The following is a 26131-nucleotide window of genomic DNA, read 5'->3' on the forward strand; positions in this document are numbered from 1 at the left end:
GACAAAAGATGCACGTATACAGTGAAGTACATCAAAACAAAGGCGTCCAAAGAGGCCAGTCTGCTAGGCAGTGGTGTCAGCACCTCAAGAGCAACCCCAAAGGTCTGGTTCAAAAGCCTCAGAGATCAACAGGAGTATTTCCCTGCCATGAAATAATATCTATTCATAGCCCTTTGGGCCGCTTAAAAAAAGTCCTCTCCTCTTTGCACCCTTCAAAGATATGTCCATGTACAAACATCCCATTAGTTAAACTAAATCTGTACATTCAGTTCTTTTACTGATCCCATAAATCCATTCCTTCAGCCTATTGAATTTCTGCCATGTTTCTTATAACTTGGTTTTGCTTGAGTGGTTCCAAGTTCTTGTTTCTGGAAAATTACAGAAGTTTAATTAGAGTTTATGGTTTTGCCATACATAAAAATAAAACACAATGCATATATAACGTTCTTACACAAAATATCCCAGCCTCCTGCAGAAGTTTTAAATGAAAACCTTTGGGCTACTGCAACACAATTTTGTTTATTGCACAAGAAAACTTAAACTTTAAGATCATTTTAAAAAAAAATTTGTTTTGCATTCTTATTCTCCAGGAGACAGGCTGGAGGCATTTGGAATTATATTGGGTTATCACAATCTCCAGCATAGGTTAACAGCACAAATTGCACTTTCTAGGACATCATGGTAGTACCTACACTTTCAGAGCTGACTTTATCAGCATGCTTCTCCCACTGGAAGACATTCAGATCTAAATAGGGTCTTGAAAGAGTTTTTCTTCCCCTCCTTTGCATCAGAAAGACTTTTTCATATGCCATCCGATCAATTGGAACTGCTCAAGCTGAAATGCACAAAGTTATTTCTAAGTTGAATGACTATTATATTCACTGACCGATGCAGAGGAAGGTCAATGACAGACTGCCAATATTTTAACACAAGGTCAAAATTCCCCCCTTTAGCCTGTGATAAACCTCTTTGTCCTAAGTATTCAGGAGCTTGCAGAGAAGATAAGTGAGGGCTCAGGCAATTAGCACAAATGTTATATGAATACAGCTGAATAAGGAGGCAGTATCTTATACTAAATGGTGCTGCTGAAAAGCCTACTACTTAGCTGCTGAGATAAATGCTGAAGATATGAACATGTTCCAAAGTTCAATTTATATAGAGTTTGCAGCAGGGTGTGTGTCTGTCTGTCTTTAGGAAAGCTCCAGAGCTACCCTTCCCTAGGAAAACGTCTGGAAAATATTTAAACTAACATTTGGTGCACTGCAAGAGAGTCTCAAAGCATTTGGTCTTCACGAGTGTTTTTGAAGCCTAGAAATGAGTAGATCCCAGGATGACAAGGTCAGAATAGATTGCTGATCATCTGGTCCGACCTACTCTCCACTATTCAGCAGGGTCTCCTAAAAAAATTAAAATCAGTTTGAATTGCTTTTTTTTTTTTTTTTTTGCCATACATCCAGGTCTTGAGTTTAAAAAGATTTTAGCAAGGCAGAATCCACCCTAACCCTGGGTAAATTGCTACAAAACTAAAAAGTTTTAACTTAATTTACTGTCCAAGTATGTTTAGTTTTAGTTTTCAGTCATTGATGTTATAATTGTGTTGGCTAGATTGAAAAGCCCTCTATCATCACATTTCTGTTCCCTCTGGAGGTGTTTATAGACTGATCAGATCACCCCGTAACCTTCTCTTTAATAATCTGAATCAATCTGGTTCCTCAATTCATGCTATCCAACTCTCTAATCACTTTCTTGGCTTTTCTCTGAGCCCAATCCAATTTTTTCAACAGCCTTTTTGAACTGTTGGCATGAGAACAGGACACAGCGTTCCAGCGGTGTCCATACCAGTGCCAGATGTCTGCCTAAGAGAACCTCCCTATTCTGCTTTGATTACCTCTGGCAGAAGAGATCCAGCAGAACCCAGACAGGGGCAACTCCAGAGGCTGAGGAAAATCTCCCCCACCAACTCCGCAAAAAATTAGCAATGGGGCTTGAATCAGTGGCTCTTACAAGGGGACTCCAGAACAATCCTGAGACCACCTCTAAAGGGGTTTAATCTTCTCTGGACCAGATAAGCAACACCATTCAGTACATAGCCAGGCTGTTTTCTATATTCATAGTTTCATAATTGTTAGGGCCTGGAAGCGACCTTACAGATCATCAGGTCCAGCCCCCCTGTACGTGGGCAGGAAAGACTTCTGGGATTAGATGACCCCAGCAAGATGGGCATCAAAACACTTTTTGAAGATTGCCAGGGTAGTTGGTTGTACCATCTCTGGGGGGAGCCTGTTCCAGACCCTTGGCACTCAACTTGTAAAGAAGTTTTTCCTTCTGTCTAGTGTGAAGCGATCTTCAATCAGTTTGTGCTCATTATTTCTTGTCCTCCCCAAGGTGCCCTTGGTGAATAGATGCTTCTCCAAGCCCTGATGTACGCCCTTGATGTACTTACTTATAGGGTGCCACCAAGTCCCCTCTGAGTCTTCTTTTCTCCAGGCTGAACAGGCCCAAGTCTTTCAGCCTCTCCTTGTATGACCTGTTCTCTAGGCCTTTAATCATGAACGTGGCCCTCCTTTGGACTCTATCGAAGTTCTCCACATACTTCTTAAAGTGCAGCGCCCAGAACTGGATGCAGAACTCCAGCTGCAGTCTCACCAAGGTTGAATAGAGCGGGAGGATGACATCCTCTGCCCTGCATCGGTAGATGCACGCCAGTGTTTGATTAGCTCTGCCAGCTATGGCATCACATTGGTGGCTCATGTTCATTTTGTTGTCAATCATGAAACCCAAGTCTCGTTCAGTTATGGTGCTGGCAAGCATAGCACTGCCGAGACTGTAAGTGTGTTGTGGATTATTTCTCCCCAGATGGAGCACTTTACATTTCTCTGTGTTAAACGACATCAGGTTGAGGTCCATCCACTTCACGAGCCTGTCCGGTTTGACCTGTATTGCCAGCCTGTCTTTGAGTTTGACCATGCTCCTCCAAAGTTTGATGTTGTCAATGAACTTTGCCAGTTTGCTTATAATACCTGAATCCAAATTGTTGATGAACATGTTGAAGAGCACTGGTCTGAGTACTGATCCCTGAAGGATGCCTCTGGTCACCTTCCATTGTGATGACTTTGTTCCATCAATCAATATCCTTTGGGTCCTACCACAAAGCCAGTTGCCTAGCCACCAGACTGTAAAGTAGTCGAGGCCACATTCTCCAAATTTAACCACGAGGACATCATGGGAGACAAGGTCAAAGACCTTTTTTAAGTCCAAGTATATGACATCAACCTCATTTTCCTTATCCAGGTGGTGAGCTACATGATCGTAGAAGGAAATGAGGTTGGTCTAGCATAAGCTGCCTGTAACAAAGCCATGTTGGCTATCCTTCCAAATACTGCCCATCAGTTAGCCTGTGTAAGGGATTCTTTGATAATTCTCTCCAGCATTTTACCAGGGATTGAAGTCAAATTGATTGGCCTGTAGTTTTCTGGGTCCTCCCTTGTCCCTTTCTTAAGGATAAATACCACACCAGCCTTTTTCCAGTCTTCTGGGACCTCTCCTGAGTGCCATGAGTCTTCAAATAACTCTGCCATCAGTCGCACAATGACATCGGCCAGTTCTTTTAGCCATCTCAGGTGTAATTCATCTGGCCCTGCTGACTTGTAGATATTTAGCCTTTGTAGGTGCTTCCCCACAAGATCTATGTCAACCGGGGGAGTGTGGTCACCCCCACCGTGATGATCCTGTATCCTGTCAAGCAGGCTAACATCCTTCGACTGGTGGAATACTGATGTGAAATATTCATTTAGGAGTTCGGTTTTGTCCTGAGTGTCAGTTATCAGCTGTCCCATTTCATTCATCAGGAGCCCTATGCTTCCCATGTTCTTTTTTCAACTTCCTACATATCTAAAAACTGACTTTTTGTTGTCCTTGATTGCAGTTGCCAATCTGTGTTCAGTTTGTGCTTCTGCTGCCCTGATCTGCTCCCTACAAGTGTGGGCTGTTGCTGAATACTCTGCTTTGGTAGTTATACCTGATTTCCACCCCTTGTAGACTTCTTGTTTTAATTTCAGGAGGTCCATGACGTCCCTGTTGAGCCAAGGGGGTCTGCCAGCTCTTTTGCTGCCTTTCTTCTGAAAGGGAATGGACTTTCTTTGGTCTCTTAAGATTGTTTCCTTAAGGACTTAGCACTCCTCTTGTACTCCCTTCTTCATCAGACTGTGGTCCTGGGCCTCACCAAACAACCTCCTGAGTTTGTGGAAATCAGCTTTCTTCAAATCATGGATTTCTACCCTACTGGCTGATTTATTTCAACTTATGGTGGATGGAGAAAATGATTATTTCATGGTCAGTGTCTCCCAGTTTCCCTTCAATCCTCAGGTTGCTCACTAGATTGTCCCCTTTGGCCAGAACCAAATCTAGGAGCACCTTGCTTATATTTGATGGCCCCTTCCTATTTCTGTCTGTTCAAACAGTCCATACCCTGAGTATCCTTTCTCAACACCCAGCCTCCTGTGACCAGGAACCACTTAAGCCTAGTCTGCCCTTCTACCCTCTGACACTTCTGAAAACTAAACAAACTCTAACAGTCCTAGCAAAAAGGAGAGACCTATACATTGCCAAATAAATCACAACATACAACAAATAGAACATGGTCCAAACAGGACTTCTCAAACATTTGCCATTTTTGCCACTCTTCAGAACAGAAACACGACCTTTTTGCCTGTCGGGCCCTCCTTTTGTTCCTACATAACCACGCTACAGAGGACAGTTGTCAAAGTCTCCAGTCAGCCACCCCTCAAAGACCATGGTGCAATGACTTCTCCTCTTTCAAATACAGAAAAACTCCTGAGTTGCTGCTAGTATCTTCATCTATTTGAACAATCACCCTCCTATGCATCTGAGACTGAGAGTTATAGTCTAAGAGCCCCTATGCATTCCAGAAGGACAGTATGTTTCTTCTTCATTCCCCTTCCTCAAAACATATAGCACACGTTTAATTTTCCCCCTTCCTCCTTCTAATGCTTTTATCCATTTGCCTATAAGCCCCACTGAGGCATGAACATTTCAAAGCCACTAGCTGTGTTAGTCATAGGAAATAAGTCTATAAAAGACATAATTATCTATTGTTCACCTACAAACTACATACTTTTGTTTTCAGTGAAGAAATATGAAGGAAGGAAAGTGGACTATTAAAGAACATTTCCCTGGATAGTACACAAAGCAGCCATTTTAAATCAGGTAGGAGGCTATAACTTTGGAAATTATTATCTATATAGCACTAGGCCTTCTGAGTTACATTCTGAGGGGCAGGGCCTTTCACAGGCATATAAAACTAGTGGCCAATGGGTGCTAGCAGTACCGTGGCAAGGTGGAGGGGGCGGAGCCTAGTGGGATGACCGTCCTTGGTGCCAAAGTGAAGGAGTGCCAACAGGTGCTGCCCAGCTGGGGTGGGGCATGGGATGGAACCACGAGCAGCTCATTTGGGGGGTCCGGGAATGGGGGGAAAGTGGCTCCAGACACCGCATGCACTCCTGAGCAAGCATGGGGGGGGTGTCCCCCGGATCTGTGTGTGGAGCAAGGGTGGGCTGCCACTGCAGGCTTTACTCTGGGCACCAAACTTCATTGCTATGGCACTGGGTGTTGGATCAGGCTCCAGATGCATGGGTCTGATGCTACCCTTATATTTGTTCTGCAGACATTGTATTCCATAAGAAGGAAAAGGATGGGACAGGGAAAGGAAAAACAGAAGATACGACTTGAGAATTTGGAGTAATTCTACCATTAGCCCCATGGTTTAAAACCACCCAAGTACTGGAACAAGTCATAATCATCCAGAAATGCATTTCTGCTTATCAGTTATTCCTTTGGACACACTAGACAAATGTTCTTTATCTAATCAGTGCATCTGATGGAATGTATTATGACGTCTCTAGAAATAGTTATTAATTTTTACTCAAGTTATACTAAAAGGGAGAAAAAGATATCATTCAAAAACCGACCACAACTAATTATACTAAGTTGAACTTATAACCATTTTGGTTCTTTTCAACAGGGATTTTTTTTTTCCTGCTTGAGTGTATATCTGTGTTTGCATGTACATGTGTGTGTCAGGAATGCAAGCACAACTGTTCCCTGGCTCTTGTGGGGTCCCAAAACGTATTTATTAAGAACTCTCACACCTAGATTGAGGTATGCTGGATTTCTAATCAGAAACATCCTTTCTCCAAAATATTCACTGTTCATTGTAATTAGACAAGTAATAAAACAAAAAAGCACACTCCTCTCCCTCAGAGTGTGCATGTAAAACTCCTTCCCTGTGTAGAACTTACAATTTACTCTCGAAGTCTGTGAATTTATAGTATTAAACAAGTCTCACACACACACACACACAATCTCCCCTTCTCATATTTTCAGAAAACTCTCCAAAGCAGTATTTATGACAGTGGGTTGGGGGACAGTAAGTGAAAACCACAATTTTCTCTCCATTTATATACAGAAATTATAAGCAATAGGCTGTGCACAAGAAACAAAGGATAGTGCAGAAGCAAACACCACAAGATTAGTATTTTCTCATACTTCAAGTACATACAGTAATGTTATTACAGTTACATTTTCCAGTCAATCTGGCAATTTCTCTTATTAAGCAGTGCAGACTGTAATGGGCAGAATCCAACAATAAACTAGACAATGAAATATTACTGATATACTGGCTACGTTATCAGAAGATAACTGCATTTCAAATTAAGAAGATAGGAAAATCAATAAGTTACATTTTAAGACAGGTCCTTCAAGAAAGTTATCCAACTGAGAGACCATAATATGGTAAGAAATGACCAATAACATCTACAAGTGTTTCACAGGAGGAATGCTTCTCTAGGTACAACCAGGCCTATTATCAGTGAAATTCTCAAAAAGCAAGTGAATATACTCCTTTTTATTCAATTGAAAATTCATCTTGAATATGGAGATAAATCAGAAATGGGGCACTGGATCCAAATGTTTTTGGTTTGAAGCGAGTGGGAGGGTGTTTGTGTTTTGGAAATGGCAAATGCTAACCTTGGTAGTGTTAATATTTCTTGAAAATGAATTTAAATAACAATGGTTCTTATGAGGCTTTCAGATTGAACGAGATTACATACGTGAACTTTACTGCAGACTGGATCCTTCAGGTGACTGGGACTCATGCTTTGGAGGCTTTACATCTTACATGCCTAAAATGCCTCACACTAGAGTTACTTGAAAAATAAAAAGAAGTTTTCATGAAAAATGTCAACGTTGTTTTTGATTCAGAGGACTGGAGATAAAGCCATGTTTTGGTGAAAGTGATTTAAAAAAATAAATTGCTTTTTAGAAATGGTTTACCAAAAATGAGATTTTCAGCAAATGAAAAATGTTCACTTCTAGCTGGACAGACATTTCAGTATTATTTTCAGTTTGAAAAAAAATGTGTTGATGACAACTGTCTGAAAAGTGTCATTTTTTAAAAATAGGTCATATTGTGGAAAAAACAACCAAAATAACCCCCCCAAACCCTTTTGATCTCCTCTACCTCACACCATATCAGCTCTAGGAAAATTATCACTAATTATAATCAGGATGCTGCTGCAGGATACCTTCAAATTGTGGGAATGCAAATGAAACAGTGAGTGGCAAAGAGCTGGATTGTGTGGCACTGTGGCAGGCAATGCTTGTAATGGGTGATGGGTGGACACTGCGACACAGTACTCAGCTTGTGAAATGGAGATGCAAGTGCCACAGGACTACCAGCAATATATTCTTTCATCTATTTTGTGATCTCACTTTCAGTCCATGCGTGGGTTGTATAAGGCTCTATTTATTAAAAGCCACCTATTGTCTTATGTCCTCTCAGATCAATCAATTAAAAAAAATAAAGCAACTGCCTCTGAATTCTTGGAAAACAGGACACATAGAGATTCATTTAAAACGCTTAATCTATTTAGTTTGTTGAAGAAAAGATTAGCAGGTGGTGATTCCAGCTCACAAATGGAAGAGAGATTTCTGGTAGTATGCAGATTTCTCATTGCAGGAAAAAATAAAACCTAATGAGATCCTGTGGTTGAAAGCCAACATCCTGTTGGAAATGGGAGATTTTTTTTCTCCCCAGGAGGGTACATACACTTTGGACCACTGATGGACACTCTGGTAGTTGGAATCATTAAACCATACTTGACATGACCTGCTTGGTAAAAGACAGACTTAAGCTCAACCAAAAGTTATGTGCTTGATTCAGAAATAACTAGGCTACAGTCTTTGGGCTATACTGAGTAGGAACTATGACTAGGTTATAACAGCCCCTTCCAGCAACCTCATGGCTTATTTGAAAAATGAGCTATGAGCACAAGAAAGGCATTCTTAGTGGTGCTAGTTGAAAAGGTGACGGAACAAAATACCTGCCGCCAGTTTCAATTAAAATATGTATATTCATAATTCAAAATATGTATATTCATAAATTTGTGCTCCAATTAGTAGTTGCTTTAACATCTGTCTGGTGTTGCCAATCATTAGAGAACACACTGAAGTGGTACCTAAAGCTCTCTGCTATTCTTCTGACAAAGTACTTCTGGAAAACTAGAACATGCACTCACTCACATACACATACATACCCCTCCCCCCCCCCAAAAAAAAAAAAAGGAAAAGAAAGATGTAGAGCATGAAACAACATCAGCAACAAGGTGCATTCAGTAGATACCTAAAACTATGCTGAAGACCCAATTTGGATCTGAAGTACACCTAAGTAACTTCATCAAGCTGAGTACAGCTGCAGGGGAGGGTTGGAGAAAGCTGAATTAAGCCCATCTTTCATTCTCATATATAAAGCAGTGGCAAGTGCTGAGAGAAGAGTTAGAGAATTCTGGGGAGAGGAAAGTTGAGACATTTACAGCAAACAATATACACTTGCAGCTTGGTAATTTATTTTTAAGACGGACATTCAAATCATAATACAGTTTTCTTGTTTTACTCCTATAGTATGTCTCAGAGTGAGCATGCTACCCACATAATATAAGTGTTCCCAAGAGCATACATAAAGTTTTAGTTCCTGTGCTAAATTTACTGCATGCTATCTGGGGTTTAACCAAGTGTGGTAAACCAATCTCAGGAAAACCTGAATTCATGGAGTGTTAGAAATAGTAACTTTCAGTTAAGGAGGAAGGTAAAAACAGCATACTTTAGTGACTTTCACCCCAGTTCTCCCATTGGCCTCTGCTCACCCCTTACCCATTAACAAACACTGTGTGGCAACAAAACAGTTTGATATACCTTATGGCATAAACTCCAGAAAAATCCAACGATACAGCAGAGCTCTAGTGTGGAAGGTTATATTACCACTGACTATGCTATGCCTGGCTTAGTGCAGCCTTACAGCACTTTTCAAAACACTGGGTTTACCCCAAAATTAAGAGAGCAAGTAGGCTGGAGACAAACGTTCTGAAAATGAAATGTAGACTGAAATCAGAGATCAGATTGGGTCAGGTCCATGGAGTTTAAGATTCATGCTGGGCCCTGAGTCATCTGACACAATCTCAATGCTAAGAGGAAAAATACGTGACAAACGAGAAACAGAAATTGCACTTAAATGCAAAGCCATTTAATAAAAGTGTGGGTGAGGGACTGGGGGAGGAGGGAAATGAGAGAACAGATATGTATAAAAACTTTTAAAATAATGAATGCCATCAGCCCTGGGATGAAAAAGAAAAATCAAATGAATGATGAGAAGCGGATATCAAAGCAGCCCGACACACCACTTGTTATTGGACTGATCTTATCAGCACAGCTAGACTGTCTTCAGTAATGAAAAATCACAGCACTTGGGCTATTGTTGGGTAGGGTCGTCTTGGTACACATAAAGCCAGGTGCACAAGTATTAGTGCCCATGTGGACAATGTTACTGGAAGGATTTTTGAGCAACTGGCAGAAGGCAGAAGCAGGCAGAAGGATGCTATTTCTGGACGGAGAGGAAATGACAATAGTGGAAAACAAAACCAAGCCAAACTGGGGGATTTACCATTCCCTGCAGAAAAGGTCTCTCTGCAGGCTGACAACCTACTGCAGTACCCACTGCTTTGATCTGTTTTTAGCTATGTTAAAATTGGTTCATAGGCTAGATGAGAATAGAGCAATCCCCAGCTTTACACTTCACTCCAATTACAAACAAAAAGGCTTGGGAAATATTAAGATTACATGTGCCTGGAAAGACAGTCACTTGATACTGTAACTTGCATCACACGGAAGAAATTTAATGCAATAGGTTGAAATTCAGGTGCTTTAAATAAGCTTTAGACTGGATTTTGATGCCATGAGCTTAAAAGCCAGCAGGAGGTGAGAAATGGGGAAGAGGTTGCAGAAAGGTATTAACTTCAAAGGTAAAAAGTTCTTGTGCTCTGTTTAGGTCTGCTTCTAACTTGTCTCTGAAGCTCTAGTAAATCTTACTAAGATTTAATTCTCAGTGTTAAGTAAATACTGAATCGTGGGAGATGGATTATTCATTCATGTGGTAAAAGCCTCTGCGTAGGAATATATGCAGATGTTACTGCTTCACGCCTGTTCTGAACATACGTAGATTTTAGACTTTGGCATACAAACTATCCATTATGCAATGGTCCATGGATATATCTGGGATCCTTTCATCTTCATGCTGCATCAACAGGATTCCCAGGAGCTGTTTGATAGATGGAATACGCTTCTTGTTGAGCAAGTGAAGAACACTCAAACAAGTGGCCACCCTAAATGAAGGGGTGTGCCAGGTGGAATTAAAAGCATCTGGGAATGCTAGATTTTAAAAGGCACAGAAAAATGAAATGCAAGCTGAGTTTCAAAGCTTACATTTGTGTGACATGTGCATGATTTTGCTCAGCACTGTACAGGACAGGAATGTGGCCTTCTGAGCTCACAACAGGCTTAGAGTTGCCAATATGCTCTAGTTGCTTACATCCCATGATACCAGGGAGCGGTAAGCCTAGCATAATTGACTCACTGCTCTGGACTTAGTAGCTTTGTATTGCCACGGTAAGGTAAAGCAATCAGAGGCAATGATGAAGCCAGCCCCAAGTAAGGCCTGCAAAAAATACTCCCAACCAAGCAAATCAAAGCATTCTGGTTAGAGTCCGGGCATGCTATTTAAAGCAGCGCCCTATTGTTTGGGACCCTTGCAGCAAACGTAGACAGGCTTATGGCTTTGCACCGAAATACTGCAATTTGTGGGACTCAGGCACCATGTTGGTCAAGTTTTCTTTTGAGATTTTCTCTGTTTTAAATCTGCAGCTTCCACTGCACAAAATGCAGGCTGGAGGAAACCCAGCTTTTCCACTTCTTCTGGAAAAAATGAAACTAAGAAACCTCAGCCAAGACATCCATAAGGCAAGCATGAAGCTTATGCGATAGCCCCTTTGTTTCTACCAATATCCCCCCCTATACTACCCATCAAAAAATAGCAAACCAGATAAACCTGCTGGAAGCACTCCTTGTTTTCATACCACTACTAACTTGCTGACAGCTCGTCTCCCACGTACTATGACAGGGGTTCTCAACCACGGTGCTGCAGGTCTCCACAGTGTTGCAGCAAAGGTGGCCAGGTGGCACTGCCCTGGGTGCCTTGGACCCAGCCCAGCTGTCTAAAGCTGCCAGGCACACCTGTTCTGGCTGCAGCCCACCCTGGTCCAACCTGCCAGGCTCCTCCTGGAAACAGCTGCGTGGTAGGGGGGCTTTCACCTGGCTATGGCAGTATCACTCTCACTGAAAACCACTGAGATCAGCTGAGGCAGTGGTTCTCAGCTGGCACAGTGCTAAATTAAAGGGAGTTATGAAGAGGTGTCTTAAATCCAGAAAGGTTGAGAAGCACTGCTGTAAAGTTTTTTTTTAGGATCAGCAAGAGCCCTGTGGCCCTACTTGTGGCCTGACGGGGGAGAAGGATCTGAAGCAGGGGCAATCTGGTTCAGAAAGGTGCCCACAGGAAGAAGGCAGAGAGCAGTCTTTCTTCCATGTGACAGAGACTGTCCAGGTCCCTCCAAAAACATTTTTTTTTGCATATGGCTCCAGCCAGATCCATCTAAAACAAACTCCTTCTGAAGAACACTTCACGCAGCCCTAGTACAGAATAAGGGTGAGTGTTATTTTGTTGCACGTGTGCCACCAAACCTTCACTGAACCGGTCAGATTAGCTGCTTCTTCATACAGAAACATCCTCACTCAGCTGCACCAGCTCCTTACCTACTGAAAATGAAGACTTCGAGAAACTTTCTTTGATGCCTTTTTGGTCTGGTGCTTTTGAAAATACCTTATTTGTTTCTGAAATGATGGGTTTGGGGGGGCTTATGGACTTCGACAAGGTAATGGCTGGGGATGAATTCAAGGGAAACTTAGCTGCCAGAGTTTTGAAGACAGGAAAGTCCCACGATATTCTACAACACACACCATCAAGTGTAATGCTCCAGATGGTGGATCCCAAAAATGTACTTAATTTCGATTCAACAAGATACTTACACGTTAATAAAAATTAAAAACACTGAGTTCCATCAAGTGTATAATAGATGCATGTTTGTCTAGTATAGTATGCGCAGGTAACTGACTTCTAATATTAAATGGCTCAATTACATCCAAAATTCAAAACATCCTAGGAAAGGCTGCGTAAATCCTCCCCAGACTCTTGATACCCATATGGGGCAGAGCTATGAAGACAAATCGCAGTGATGTGGGGTTATGTAGGCACACGTATGTAGAGCATCTCCCAAACAGAAAAAGAGAGAGCCACTAAAAGTTTCCTTTGCTCACATTATCCCAGCTTTTCAATGGGCTCTGGGGGCATCAGAGAGCTATCACTGCTAAGGACCTGTGGGACTTTGCATCCCTCCATCTATAGTAAACCTAGATCTGCTGTCAAATGCTTCACTCCCGCTGATTTTACACTGGTGCAGTTCCATTGATTTCACTGGTGTAACCCGAGAGCAAGGAGGAGGGGGAGAGAACAGCCCCCATGAACATTAGATACAGCAGATCCATTTAATGATTAAACACATGATTGTTTGCTCATGAAATGCAACGTCACATAAATCTGCTACGAGCTAATTGCCTATTATGGTTTGTGGTACTGCTACAGGCAGGTGCTGAATGATAAAGTGACACTTAAAAGGAGAGAAAGCTGGTGTGGCAAATGCCTGAGCTTGCAGACTTTGGAAAAGCTTGGCTTCCACAATTTCTGAGGACAGCACTTACTGCCCCTTCAGTGAATTGGCCGGATCCCTCTGCCCAGCACACTTGAATGTTAAGGGAAGATCGCAGAGGCAAGTTAGGAGAGGGATTTTATTCAAAAATAATTCACTCAGTCTAATTCCTTCCCATTCCCTCCCCCATCCATTACTGCAGCTGCTTAGTTTGCAAACCCTGGCAGCAGTCAGAGCCCTAGAGTGAATGCCTTGATGCTATGGCCCTGATGACAGTGATAGACATACTCAGCAGGACCACTTCAATGTAGAGAAAGGGGAGCTTAAGTGCAGGAAGACAGAACTGGCTGGTGCCTGCAGCTTGAGAGGTTACTTTTAAACACTCATTCAGTTAATTGGCCAGAGTGGCTTGGAAAGTGATGGATCACAAGATTAACATGGGATTTACATTAAATAGAAGGCAAGAGTTCTCCTGTCACGTGTCTTCCTTAGTACATTTTCCCAGATGTTGGCTTTGCAAATGCATTACTTGGAAGCAGAGGAAACTCCCCGACACATTGGTTCCCTGGATGGACTATGGGACTGGGTAGGCATCTCCCGCACTTTGCATGGGCAGGGAACCCAAAAAGTCCATATGAACGTCTACTCGCATCCCTCTCATACACCGTGATCCCTGAGATACCCTGTAAAAAATACCTACCGAAGTGTCAACCAGTAAAGAGCAGGAGACACAAGGCCACAACCACAGCCTTGCTACTGCAATGGCAGAACATTAGTCAGGATAAAATATGCTCAAATTATCCTGGCAAGAGGGCCATGCCTCACCCTACTGAGAAAGGCAATATTCATGTCAGTCTGACCTGAGGAAAAAATCCTTCTTGACCCTGGATTTGGCAACTGGTTTCACTCTGAGTGTATGAGCAAGAGCCACCAGAGAGACATTTGAGAGGTTTTAAAATTATCCTTCAGAGGTTCAGTGCATCCAGCCAAGTTCCCACATCTAGCTGGGGCCAATGTCCAACACCTTAGAAAAAGATAAAAAAAGTCAGAAACTTGTAATATTTTCAGAATGGAGAAGGAATTTCTTCCTAGCCCTTAAAAGCAACCAGACCTGAAGCAAGAGCTATCTAGCAGTGGTCACACAGAAATCAAGGTCTTGCCAATGTTGTTGCAGCAGCAGGGCATTAGCAGTGTCCTTCTCGGTGTTTCGGGTATTGTTCCTTGTGTTGGGGGAGAGGGCTCAAAGTGGAGATTTTGGAGATTTTTTTGGTTAACGATCACCTGCAAATGAAGAGGACTGGACTCACTGGCTCAGGTGGTCCCTTCCACCTCTGTGTTCCTAGAACGCTAGAAGGGTGGAGAGGTCTCTATGAATTGTTACTAGTGGAAGGGCACAGCCACCTATCTCAGCCCATGATCATCAATGAGATCCAAAAAATGTAATATAATGACAGTTTTTCACTCCCAGTGCCCTGTGGTACAATGTACTGCTCCCCTCTGGGCTAGGAATCTTTTAACTTACTTTTTTCTGTCCCTATGCAGTCTGACCTTAACTCCAGTATTTCCCTCACCAAAACGGCTCTTAACTGACAGTCTCATTTGGATTTCTAGAGATGGTAACAATTATTAATTTAAGGTGGGAAGCCACAGTCCCTACTGTGCAGAAAATAACAATTCGTTTCACCTTTCTTGCATCATTTCATGAACTTGCACAATAAGAAGCAGATCTGTTGCAAGGCATGATTAAGTGGGATCATCTCCTCACATCTTGATGATGCTAAATAGCTTTTGTGAGGCCATTTTGGGAAGGGATATGCAAAGCAAATTAACAGTGATTTATGAAAAAAAAAATTATATCCTATCCTTTCATGGTTTCCAGGTGTAGGCACAATTTGTTTCACAGCAATTTTCATTTCTGGTCTCTTTTTGCAAAATCCTGCAGCTGCCAACTATGTTGGCATCTACAGCATCTAGGAAACGAATTTCCCTGTGAAGCAAATTATTCCAGGATGAATTGAGTGAAGGCACAGCTCCTCACTGCACATTACTGAAAACATTTCTGATAAAAACTGGGGAGATATTTTTATCCACATCTCCAGCTGAAAATTGCTGGGAAAGATGCTTTTCAAAAGCCTTCATCCCCAAGCATATAATTACCAGATCCTTGAACAAAAAACACATGGCCAAAAAAATAAAGATTCTGATTAAAATAATAATAAAAAAATTGGAGGTAGTAGTTGATGGGAACAGAAAGAAAGGGTATTTCACTCCTGTATTATTTTTATTATGTCTCTAAAGTTATCAAAGTGAATTCAAAATCACAAGTTATTAATTAGGAAGTTAAGAACATTCAGAATAATTCATAAAAATGCTATTTTACTATCAGGAAGGGAATAATAAAAGAACATACTAATCAGAATCAGACTGTCAAGTGTCTTCAGGTCAGGTATCTTCAAGAGGTGGTTCTCGGTATACAACCAGGATTTCTCAACGTCCTACATGAACAGTCTGCTCCTGAGCAACTGAACCACTGCCCTGGGCAGAGACACACAAATTAGGAAGCCTAGGGATCTCCAAACTATAAAGACTTAATCTGACATATAAACCAATGGGATAATTTAAATACTTTATGCATCTGCTGAAGCATTTACAGAGCAGGGCCTTAACTACTAAGTGATTTTTTGCATTGCAGCCATCACTGGCTCCTTTACTACCAAATTAACTGGCTCCTTCTGGCCTAACAGAGAGTAGTACATAGTACTGGATTTCCTCAGATGTCTTAGTCAAAAGAATACCACAGTGCACCTATTCCATTTGTAGGTAAAACATTTATTTTACTGCCTGGACAGGAAAGTGAACTTTGGGATGTAGAAATTGGACCCTGGATATGTGTTGCTGGCATTCCAACAACATAATGCTGCCACTAGTAATGCTAAAGAGTGCTAAGGGAATTCTAACTATAATGATCCTGATACAGGGACAGTGTCCCTCTCCCAGCGGACTTGGAACAGGGCTGAGCTCCAAAAGTTTACCAGGGCCCGCTATGTACATTAAGTAAAGGAGGAGAAAGGAAGAAAACTAGGCCAACCTATCTGGAAAGCCTGTGGTAAAGGGTGGGAAAGGAATCTAATTGCTGTGCATATTTTGTACGATAAACAGCAATTTCGAACTGAAATGCGCCATCTCTGCAACAAAGCTATAACTCAATTCCACTTTATATGCTAACAGGAATGAGCTTGTCTACAATGAATGGCTGACATTTGGCAAAGCAAAACCTCTTCTTTTGGGTCCAGAAAATCCCAAATAAAAGACCACCTTGCTTAGCATAGAACCCCAAATGACGTGGTGAAGATGTCTGTAATCTCTTAAATGAAAGAGTTTTGCATCTCATCTTTCTCTTCTGTCACTTATGCAAAACCAACCTGCATTTTAAGAAGCTTGAGGGATATCAAAAGAATAGGAGCTACATTCAATAATACCACTGTGAAAAAAAAATCAAGCAAGATAAAATTACTCCGTCTAGAAACTATAAGAATTTCCTCATGTCCCCTTACGGACATCTCATAAAACCCACAGAATGTTACAACGTATTTTACATTAGAACCACCAGTTTCTTAGTTGCAAAGGATCAGAGGTTTCCTGTTTAATGGTCCTAAACAATCTTGTTTTTCATGGCTGATTTTATATATTCAATGCAGCACTCTGTTGTTACACAGCTGTAAAGTTAGTCATGAACTACAAGATAACATGCAGGGGGAAAAAAGAGGATTAGGGTCCAAATAATTTAGGAGATTTCTAACAGAATGCAGAGCTCATGATGAATGCTTGGCACGAGCTAGAAGAGACCCCAAAGTCATTGCTACCTGCTGGTTGTTTAGTGCATGCAGCAACTTGGTCATCTCAAAGTTTCCATATGAAAATCCACCACCTCTGGGGAACCAGGGTTGGCAACTCAAGCAGGGAAGTCAAAGACTTATTAGAAAAACAGTCTTGATGGCCAACACTGCCGCAGACATCCCTACAGATGGGGACTGAAGCTGACTGTTTGGAAATTGTGAAGGGATGGGAAGGTTGCCATCATTCCTGTATGTGGAGGATTTTAGTATGAAGGACATCAACCCAATACTTTTCACCAGTACTACAAATAGGATCTCCAATGACAGAAAGAATGGAGACAGACACACTAACGAGCATCATGCCTTCTAGATTTTCTTCTCTACATCATTCCTCAGTAAATTACCATGTCCACACAAGATTTTATCTAATTGCCAGTGTTGCAAACAGTCCTAATGAGGCTTTCCTAAGTTGGATCTCCTCTCTTACTGGTCAAGTCTGCAATCAGGTTGTAGCTAGGAATTCTGACTGGCATTAAAGCTTATTCTCCTTCTGTCATGCCAATTCTGCTATGGGACTTGCAGTCCAGAAACACAGCAGCAGGACCCTGCAGGCTTTCTGATCACTTCCTTTTCCTCATCAAAACTAAAAGCAGAACAAACTGGTGATGCATTAGGCTACTGGCTGTGTATGGTGCAAATAGCTACGGCTTTTCTCTCCCATCTTACACCTCCTAAATGACGGAACCTTGGAAATAGTCCATTATGCTTCTTTGATGTGATGGGGGAGGAGATGGTGAGTTGGTTCTGATAAATAAGCAACCCTAAACCTTCCTCTTGAAGGTGGGTTTGGTTCCTGTGCTGCTATGCATTTCCTGGTCCTGACTAGAATAGCATTTTCAAGAAAAATACCATTACATGAAAACAACCTACTGAGACCCTTTCTAAAATAACCAGGGAGCAGACAGGAGGGTTGGCCTGAGAGTTCTGGAAACTCATGTGGTCCAGACCGAACCACCTGTCATTGAGGTTTGCTCATTGGCTTTATAATGTCAAGTCAAGTCACTTTAAAAACTGGATATATAAAGACATGTGTTTTCTTCTCAGATGCCCTCCACATAAGGACAAGGAATTTGTCAGAAAGTCAAATTAAAAATATTTTTAATAGGGGAAAATCTTATTAAAAACACATTTGAATGACCAAAAAGTTATGTTAACTACCATATCTAATTTATCATTAAAATAGTGTGGAGACATAAAAATCCTCCACGTGCTACTCAGGCTTAAGTAGGGTAGCTAAAAAGGCTGGAAGAAAGGAATGTAGGCAACAAGACAGTCCCACTTCTCCTCTGCTGACAGTTAATTTAGTCATAGCAAAAGAAAGCCATAATTTTCTAGGGAATCATGAAAGAGATGCTTCCTCCAAGTCTAAGGTTGATCCAAGACACCCAGCCACGGTGTGCTGCTAGGTGCAACCCGGAAGAAACTTGCTGAGCATGATAGAAGTTTAATTTTTATTTCTCAGTTAAGAAAGCTTCAGGAACCCACGCTCTGTGATATACTGCCTCCGTATAAAGATGGCAGGGCTACACACAGGTTGATTAGCCCCTTGCAGCTTTGTCTAACAGAGTCTGGTTTTTAGTGCAGGCAGTACTATTCCATTGTTTAAGAAACAAGGATCTAACATTCACTTCCCACAATGTGATGTCACGTTGCACCAGCAGTTAGTGCATTAGTGCCAACTGTCATAGGCGACTCAATTGAGTTCCTCACAGGCAACTTTTCTTGTATCCTACACAACACTCGCAGAAGTTTAGGGCTGGAAGGAACCTCATGAGATCTTCGTGTCCAGCCCCGCTGCTCTGGGCAGGAAAGACTGCTGGGGTCAAATAACCCCAGCAAGATGTGCATTCAGTCTCCTTTGGAAGATCTCCAGGGTAGGTGCCTGCACCACCACCGCTGGGAGTCTATTCCAGAGTCTAATCACACGAACTGTGAAGAAATGTTTCCTTATATCCCATCTGAAACCTTCTTCTAGGAGTTTATGACCATTGCTTCTGGTTTTCCCCTGGGGCGCTTCAGTGAAGGGTTGTTTGCCTAGCGTCTGATGCACACCCCGATATATTTGTAAGCTGCCACCAAATCCCCCCCAAAGTCATCTCTTTTCTAAGCTGAAGAGTCCCGTATCCCACTCAGCCTCTCCTCATATGGCTTGTTCTTCAGGCCTCTAATCACACAAGTGGCTCTTCTCTGGACTCTCTCAAGCTTCTCCACATCCTTCTTGAAGTGCGGCGCCCAGAACTGGACGCAGTACTCCCCCATGGGCAGCCTCTGCAGATCACTAGATCACAATCAGGAACAGAGGTAGCATGCCCTCTACCTCGTTACCAGCTCCGAGAGCCAATGGGGGTCCTGCCAAGTTGTCTTTTGAAATCTTTTCTCTGAATGCCTACATTCTTGCAGCATTAGATCACCCGCTCAGAAGCTCCCTGCTGCACGAGACACCTCAGTCCACTTGAAAAACTGTACCAGCACAATAAGGTAGACATCTGTGCCTAAGCAAACATCTCCGTCATTAATTAAACATTGCTTAAACAAGCTATACTGACTTGTTTTTCCCATTAGGAAGAGCCAGTTCAAGTATCTGGTTCAGATTGGTTGGAGATCGCACATTTTTGGACTGTCTCTCCCTGGGTCTGGTTTGCTCAGGCACTGGCAGGGCAAGGTGAAGGACAAAGCATATTCCACTAATCAGCTTCAAGCCATGTCAATTGATTCAGAAACCACTGTGATCTCTTTCTTTTCAGAGAAGGGAGCTTCCATCAAATAGGAAAGCAAACTTCCTGCAGTATATGCTCCAAGTGAAAGCTGCAATAAGCAGAACTGTAACACGCAACAGCCAAAGAGGGCTCTCATATTTTACTCTGGTTATATTTCTAATACCATTTGTCCTAAAAGGGCCTGTGGCAGGCTTTTTGTGTCCATAACCTCCCTCAAAGGTGCCCTTAAACCTTTTCTCAGCACACAGGAATACTGGGAATAAAGGAACTGTGTCTGATCCACATTCATAGTTTAGAGCTCAGTCCTGCATCTCCACACAGTCTACCTTCTTGTCATGCTGGCTGTTTTCTAGTGCGAGCCAAGACCTTTGTGGTATACCATGTAATAGTGGATTAAACTTGTGCTGGGGAACAATGTCAGAAGTCTAGCAGCGTTTGGCCGATTTGTTTCCTAGAACACATCCACGTGCACCCCCAAGCTTCCCCCCACTCCCACCGACTAGTCAGTCTTTTTATACACTGATCTTCAAAACAGACTTTCAAAAAAAGGTGCACGTAAGCTTTCAGGAAACATTAGAAGGTCTTCTGTAGTATTCTGGGTGACTTGCAAGCAGACCCTCCACCACGCTGCCTGCAGGCAGCTATAAGGTGAAAGAGGAGAGGCAAAGCATTATGAAGGGGGCTCTCCAGTGGAAATTCTTTCCATGGGAGTAAAGGCACATTTTACAAAAGCAATTCAAACATAGCATAGACACCAAGGTTTGGATTTGAACACACGCGTGAGCTTAGCACACAAACATGCTACTTGGATTTATAGTGACCAAAAGAAAGAAAACTGAAAACAATGAAGAGTAAAAAAGGAAGTACACTAATAGAGGGGAAAATACAGGCTCACTCACCAAAGTCTGACTGTAAATCCTTTTTCAGTCCACAAAGCATGTCGGCTATTATCTATCAAAGCATTCAGCTAATTGCAATACCAGCTCCTTTCTCTCTCTCCCCTGGCTGCACTGGAATCACTTTACAGCCAGCTCACTTTCAGGCTGTCTCCCACAACAGAGCAGGGTTACAAAGCACTCTGTGCTCCTCCACTTAAAAGGAAAATAAGTCCAATTGACACCACTCTGCGACGATCCCAAAATGCTGCACTGCCTTTAAAAAATAATAATAAATGACACACTCAGATATTTGAGAAACCAGATTCTCAAGATCTGCTCTGGTTTGAAAATGAGAGAATGCCCGAGGCTACAAGATCTTTAGCTGTTCTTAAAAATCCAGCATCAGATCTGCCAGACTGACCAGCCAGCAGGCAATGCGGGGCAAAAGTTGTAAATGTAATGATTAAAAGGAGCAGCTGGTTAAGGAGCAGTGGCAACTTAAACCCTGACTCTCTGGCAGATGCAGCAAATATGAAGCAGGCACTTCATTCCCAGTGATACTCCAACTTGTACCACATTGGAGTGCAGCCATCATCCCGTTCAGGCAGCTTATTTGCCCTTTTGTTCCTTGACATGGGAATTCATGAAAAAGAAAAAAAGAAAAGCGAGCAGCTTGCGACACTCCAGCTGCAGTGGGGGGTTCCCTCCTGTGCCTCCGAGTCCTTTCTCTGCACAATCCCCAGTTGCAAAGTTGGAGGGCAGCTAAGCCTGACGGAAATCTCCAAGTTGCAGCAGCCTTTCCAAGCAGGAGAACGGGCTGTGACTGCAGTATTGCTTGACACGCTTTCCTCTCCCCCACCCCCTTTGGCAAATGCTTGTAGAGCTTCCAGCACCTTTCAAGGCAATGTCAAGCTGCTGTCAAAGCATTATACTCCCTCCCAAACACATGCACACATACAGAGTGTAAGGGAGTAATAAGCTGCAGTCTCGTGTCCTGCCTACAGCATTTTCTGAAAACTCAGTTTAACCCCTTCTTGGAAAGGCAGACTAGCAATCACTGCATGCTTCTCTTACTCAGTTTAACTCTGTGGAGAAGAGAATGAGCAGGAGACATTTTTTGCTTTGTTTTAAAATAGATGGGACAAATCCTAAGAATTCTGTATTTTGCTCACACCTTGGATACACACCAGAAACTAGGAAAGCACAAAAGGAATGAGGTATTTGTAGGAGACCAAAGTATCGGTACAAGCATGATCAACTGATCCCCAGCTAATTTGGTTTCCTGGCATAGGCTGCTGCATGTGTTACACTGCAGCATCTGGTACTGCTCTTTACAGGACAGAGGTTATTGGACTAGAGAGTCATCATACCAACCCAATGTTTACTTTGCTATAAAACTAAAACCACATACTCTGCTACAGAAAAAACAGAAAAAGACAGCCTAAGTACAGACAGTCAAAAAGCCTGAGGCTGAATCAATTCAGTCTTTGCAGGTTAGTCTAAGATGCACAGATTAAAACTGAGAACAACTGGACAGGCGTTCACTTTTGATGCATGAAATGCATCCACATGCCTGCAGTGGCTTAGGTCAGAAGCCAGGGTGTGCTAGAGCACAGCTCTTTGGCACAGCCAGAATGGGCTGTGTGTTCACTTCCTCTTCCTGCTGCCCCTGAGGTCTCTGGGATTTGCAGTCCAGAATCACAACAACAGGACTCTGCAGGGTTGCTCATCAGTTTCTTTTCCTGCTTCCAGGTGCCTCTGGGATTTGTAGCTTACAGTTGCAGCCAGCAGCAAAGTTTTAGCAGGGCAGGGCAGGGCAGCTCTGTACTCAGGAGAAGGAAAGTTTAACCCCCCTCCCCAGCCTCAGACTCCAACTGGGCTTTGTCTAGTGCGGGCAGTCCCTGCTTCCCCCCACCAACCCTTCTCCACTGGAGCAGACAGCACAGCCCAGCCCAGGGCTGCAAAGCATGCTGGGAGACTCTGATTTAACTTGAACCAGGACATGGCCTGGGACAGAAATTTCACATACTGGTTTGACCCAAATCAGTTAAGTCTGATACTACATTCAACCAGGTTTATCTTAAGCCAGTTTCAGCCATTTTGAAACTGGTTTATGTACACTGAACTTCTGTTCTGTTGCATGTTTAAACCACTTTCTGATCACTTAAACTGGTTTATGTGTGTGTAACTTCTGTCCCTAGTCTTAGGGTCCACTCCAACCCGTCCATTTGCCTGAACACAGGATCAAATACCCCCAAACTAACCTTGACAGACAGTTGTCTAACCTACTGTATAAAGACTTTGGTGATGGAGATTCCATACCACAGTGGGGTGGAGTTCCAGTGTTTAACTATCTTTACAGTTAGCTCTTCCTAACATCTAACCTAAATCACCCTTGCTACATTTAAGCCAACTATGCCTTGCTCTATGCTCAATGGACATGGAAAACACTTTCTTACTTTCCCCTTTGCGGTACCTTTTACATATTTGAAGACTGCTGTCAGGTCTCTCCTCAATTCCTTTCTTCCTGAGATGATGCAAACCCACCTGTCCTATACTCTGATGATTTTTGTTGCTTTCTTTTGGAGTCTCTCTGAGAGCACAATGAAGTGTGGTGTCCAAGAACTGGACCCAGTACTCTAGCTGAGGTCTAACCACTGCTGAGCAAGAGTGCAAGGATGTTGATATACAGCATTTCTGTTTATAAGTCCCAGTCTGATGCTGCCTTTCTCTGCAACAGCATGCAACAAAGGTGAAGGATCACAGCAAGTCACTTTTGGCAACACTGAAGGATTGTGCTGTGAACTTAGAACCGCTTCCATTCCATATCCTGCCCAGAGTCTATTTACACTAGAAAAGCTTTACTAGTTGAACTGTACAAGTAAATTCTCTTATTGTAGACATTGTTTATATCCACCACTGAGAACCTCTGCAGGTATTATTTCTAGCCATTCCAGAAATTTAATAAGCTATAATGGTGAAAAGGACAAGCATAACTGCAGCTACATTATGGATTTTGCTGGTAACAGCATACAGACAACAAAAGTTTCCCTAACAAAACTTTATGTAGACTGGCCAAAGTACAAGACCTTTCGGGGTTTGATAATTGAGTGACGACACCTGCATTTCAGAGGAGGCCTAAGCTTTCTGCTAAGATAGAAGTGCAGTAATATCTTTGCCTCCATTTGAACTCAACTGTTTCAGGCTCAGATGACTTACACACAATAGATAAAATTAGTAAAACAAACACACTCGTGGGAGAGATATTTTAGTCCATGATTTGTTTGTAAAAAAAAAGAGTAGTTCTGTCTGACAATAGACTTAATTAGTAATTGAGTCAAAATTTGTAATTAGAAATCTTTTCGCACTGCTATTAATGTTTCTGCAGAGGAGAAATTGAATCTTAAAAATTACATTGGCTTCACTTGGAGATTTTCTTCTTAGGGAACAAATGCAATCAGAAACCTCTAATTTGAGGATTATGTACTGTTCTGCTAGCAAAAAAAGACATCACTATCTACAGTTCATAGCTTTTTATTTTTGTTAAAGGTGTAAGCACAATGATATGTTTAAAAGGTGCCATCGTTAAAATAAAAAAGGCAGTCATGAGAGGATGTGGGGAAAGGAGGAAAATGACAGAGTGAGGAGGTCTGACTTATGGATACTAGCCAAAGCACAAAAGCACTATGCTTGCTTGAAATTTCTGGTAGCAATATTTTTCCAGGTGAAGTCAACAGCTTGACTCTCTCATGATGAGGTGGGGAGGGGAAAGGTGGACTGTGCACATGAGGACACATCAGGCAGCCAAAATGATACAGTGTGACACAAAAAATATACAGTTACCATAAAACATTAGAAGAAGGCATCAATCTGAACTGTGGCAGGGTAAACCAGTTCAACAGTAAGCAGAGATTTGGCTTGAGGCAACAATCTATCCATCCTCTTTCACCTCTTGACATTAATGTTGTGATTGAACGCCATGAATTAATAGCTGTCCAACAACACTCCTGCTTTCAAATATGTGCTAAAAGGCCTCACTTAAAAATTGACTGGTTCTTGCTGCTGCTTGGTGCCCATTGGAATCCTTTAGCTAAATGGAAGTCAGTCACCTAGGACTAATAGAAATTAAAAAACCCCCAAACAAACAGAAAAAAAACCCTTTCATAGGAGAAAAACGTAAGCCCAGTCCAGAATTCTTTGCCCCCCAAAATTTCCGATTCCTGTGGGAGTTTCAGATATGCGAAGAATATTAGATCAGGTGTATACAGACAGACAGATGCACACCAAAGTCTGGCTTATGTCGTTTCTCATGGTCTTTCCTCCTTCTCTACAAAGTGGCATCCTTTACCAGTGCACCCTTTAGTTACATTTAAAGCTCGCAAAAACTTAAGACAAGGGAGACAGTACAAGTTTAGCAGGACCTAGATTAGCTTGGCACTGTACATTTACAGGATGTAATTTATACAAACCACCAGGCTGGGGAAAGAATGGGTCATTCGGAAAGTGATGGACAGGGTCCGGCTGAATTGAAGTTCAGTGCCCCATCCGGAGACAATACTTGTTTAACAGAATGCAGAAGCCCATAGTAAATGATCCAACACACCATGGGACATTACATCAGAGTATTTTAATGGTCTCTCTTGGACCATTCAGTATGCTTGTAAGAATATAAAAAGACTCTTATGCCACTTCATAGCAGCAATTCCCAGGAAACACTAGTAAAGGCAGCTGAATTGCTGCTATTCAATGAATGACTAGCCAGAAAAAATGGCAAAAGGAAAACACAGAAGTTCTAACCATGTATGAATACCTTTGCAACAATCCATGTTGCTTTGGGTTAGGGATGACTTAGAACAGGGGTGGCCACAGTTACTCACCCTGGGAGCTACATCTGGTCCTCCACCGAAGCCGGAGAACGGTGGGGAACGGGCAGCGCTGAGCAACCTGGAGTGGAGGTGACCACTGCTCCCCACCCCCTGGTACCGTAATCAGCCCTGCCTCAGGGAGAAGTAGGTATGGCTTCAGCAAAGAAGTCCTGGAGAGCTGCAAAAACCGTGCTGGCAAGCCTCATGCAGCTTGCAAGCCGCAATTTGGCCACCATTGGTTTAGAAGAAAAAGCTCAAGGACTTTCAATTTTATTCTGTGTTTCAATGAAGATATAATTTCCTTCTCCCCTCCTCTTCATTTCTCCAATCACAGTCTGTGCCTCTACAGTCCCAGCTGGGAGCATGAAGTGGAAACACCACTTTTTGTTATCTCTTCTACGGTGACAGAGCAGATAAAACAGCTTCGATAAGACTGCAACCCTCATGCTGCCTTTATGGGAATGGAAGCTTTACACATCACTCTCTAGTTTATTAAGAAGAAGAAGTCAGCTGGTTCACTCTCTCATCTAGCCACAACCTACCGTATTTGCTCCACTTTGCTGTGACACAACACTTATTTATTAATAAGCACCTTCAACTCTAAAAGTCAGA

At 42.4% G+C, this 26131-nt stretch overlaps 1 protein-coding gene across 3 annotated transcripts in view; it reads right to left on the reverse strand.

Annotated features, from left to right (window-relative positions):
- The window catches only part of GRIP2 (glutamate receptor interacting protein 2), a 165741-nt gene that overhangs the window by 92499 nt on the left and 47111 nt on the right, over positions 1–26131 (reverse strand). Inside the window, exon 1 of one of the 3 annotated variants that reach the window (XM_090021479.1) lies at positions 20676–21550. The exons of the other annotated variants lie outside the window; for them this stretch is intronic. Coding sequence (XP_089877605.1) covers positions 20676–20715 — 40 coding nt within the window. The 5' untranslated portion in view covers positions 20716–21550. Of the gene's footprint in view, positions 1–20675; positions 21551–26131 lie in introns of those variants that run through there. 3 annotated transcript variants of the gene reach the window in all.

The sequence above is a fragment of the Crocodylus siamensis genome, chromosome 11, assembly GCF_052110815.1.
Source record: "Crocodylus siamensis isolate JL-2025a chromosome 11, ASM5211081v1, whole genome shotgun sequence".
Taxonomy (NCBI): domain Eukaryota; kingdom Metazoa; phylum Chordata; order Crocodylia; family Crocodylidae; genus Crocodylus; species Crocodylus siamensis.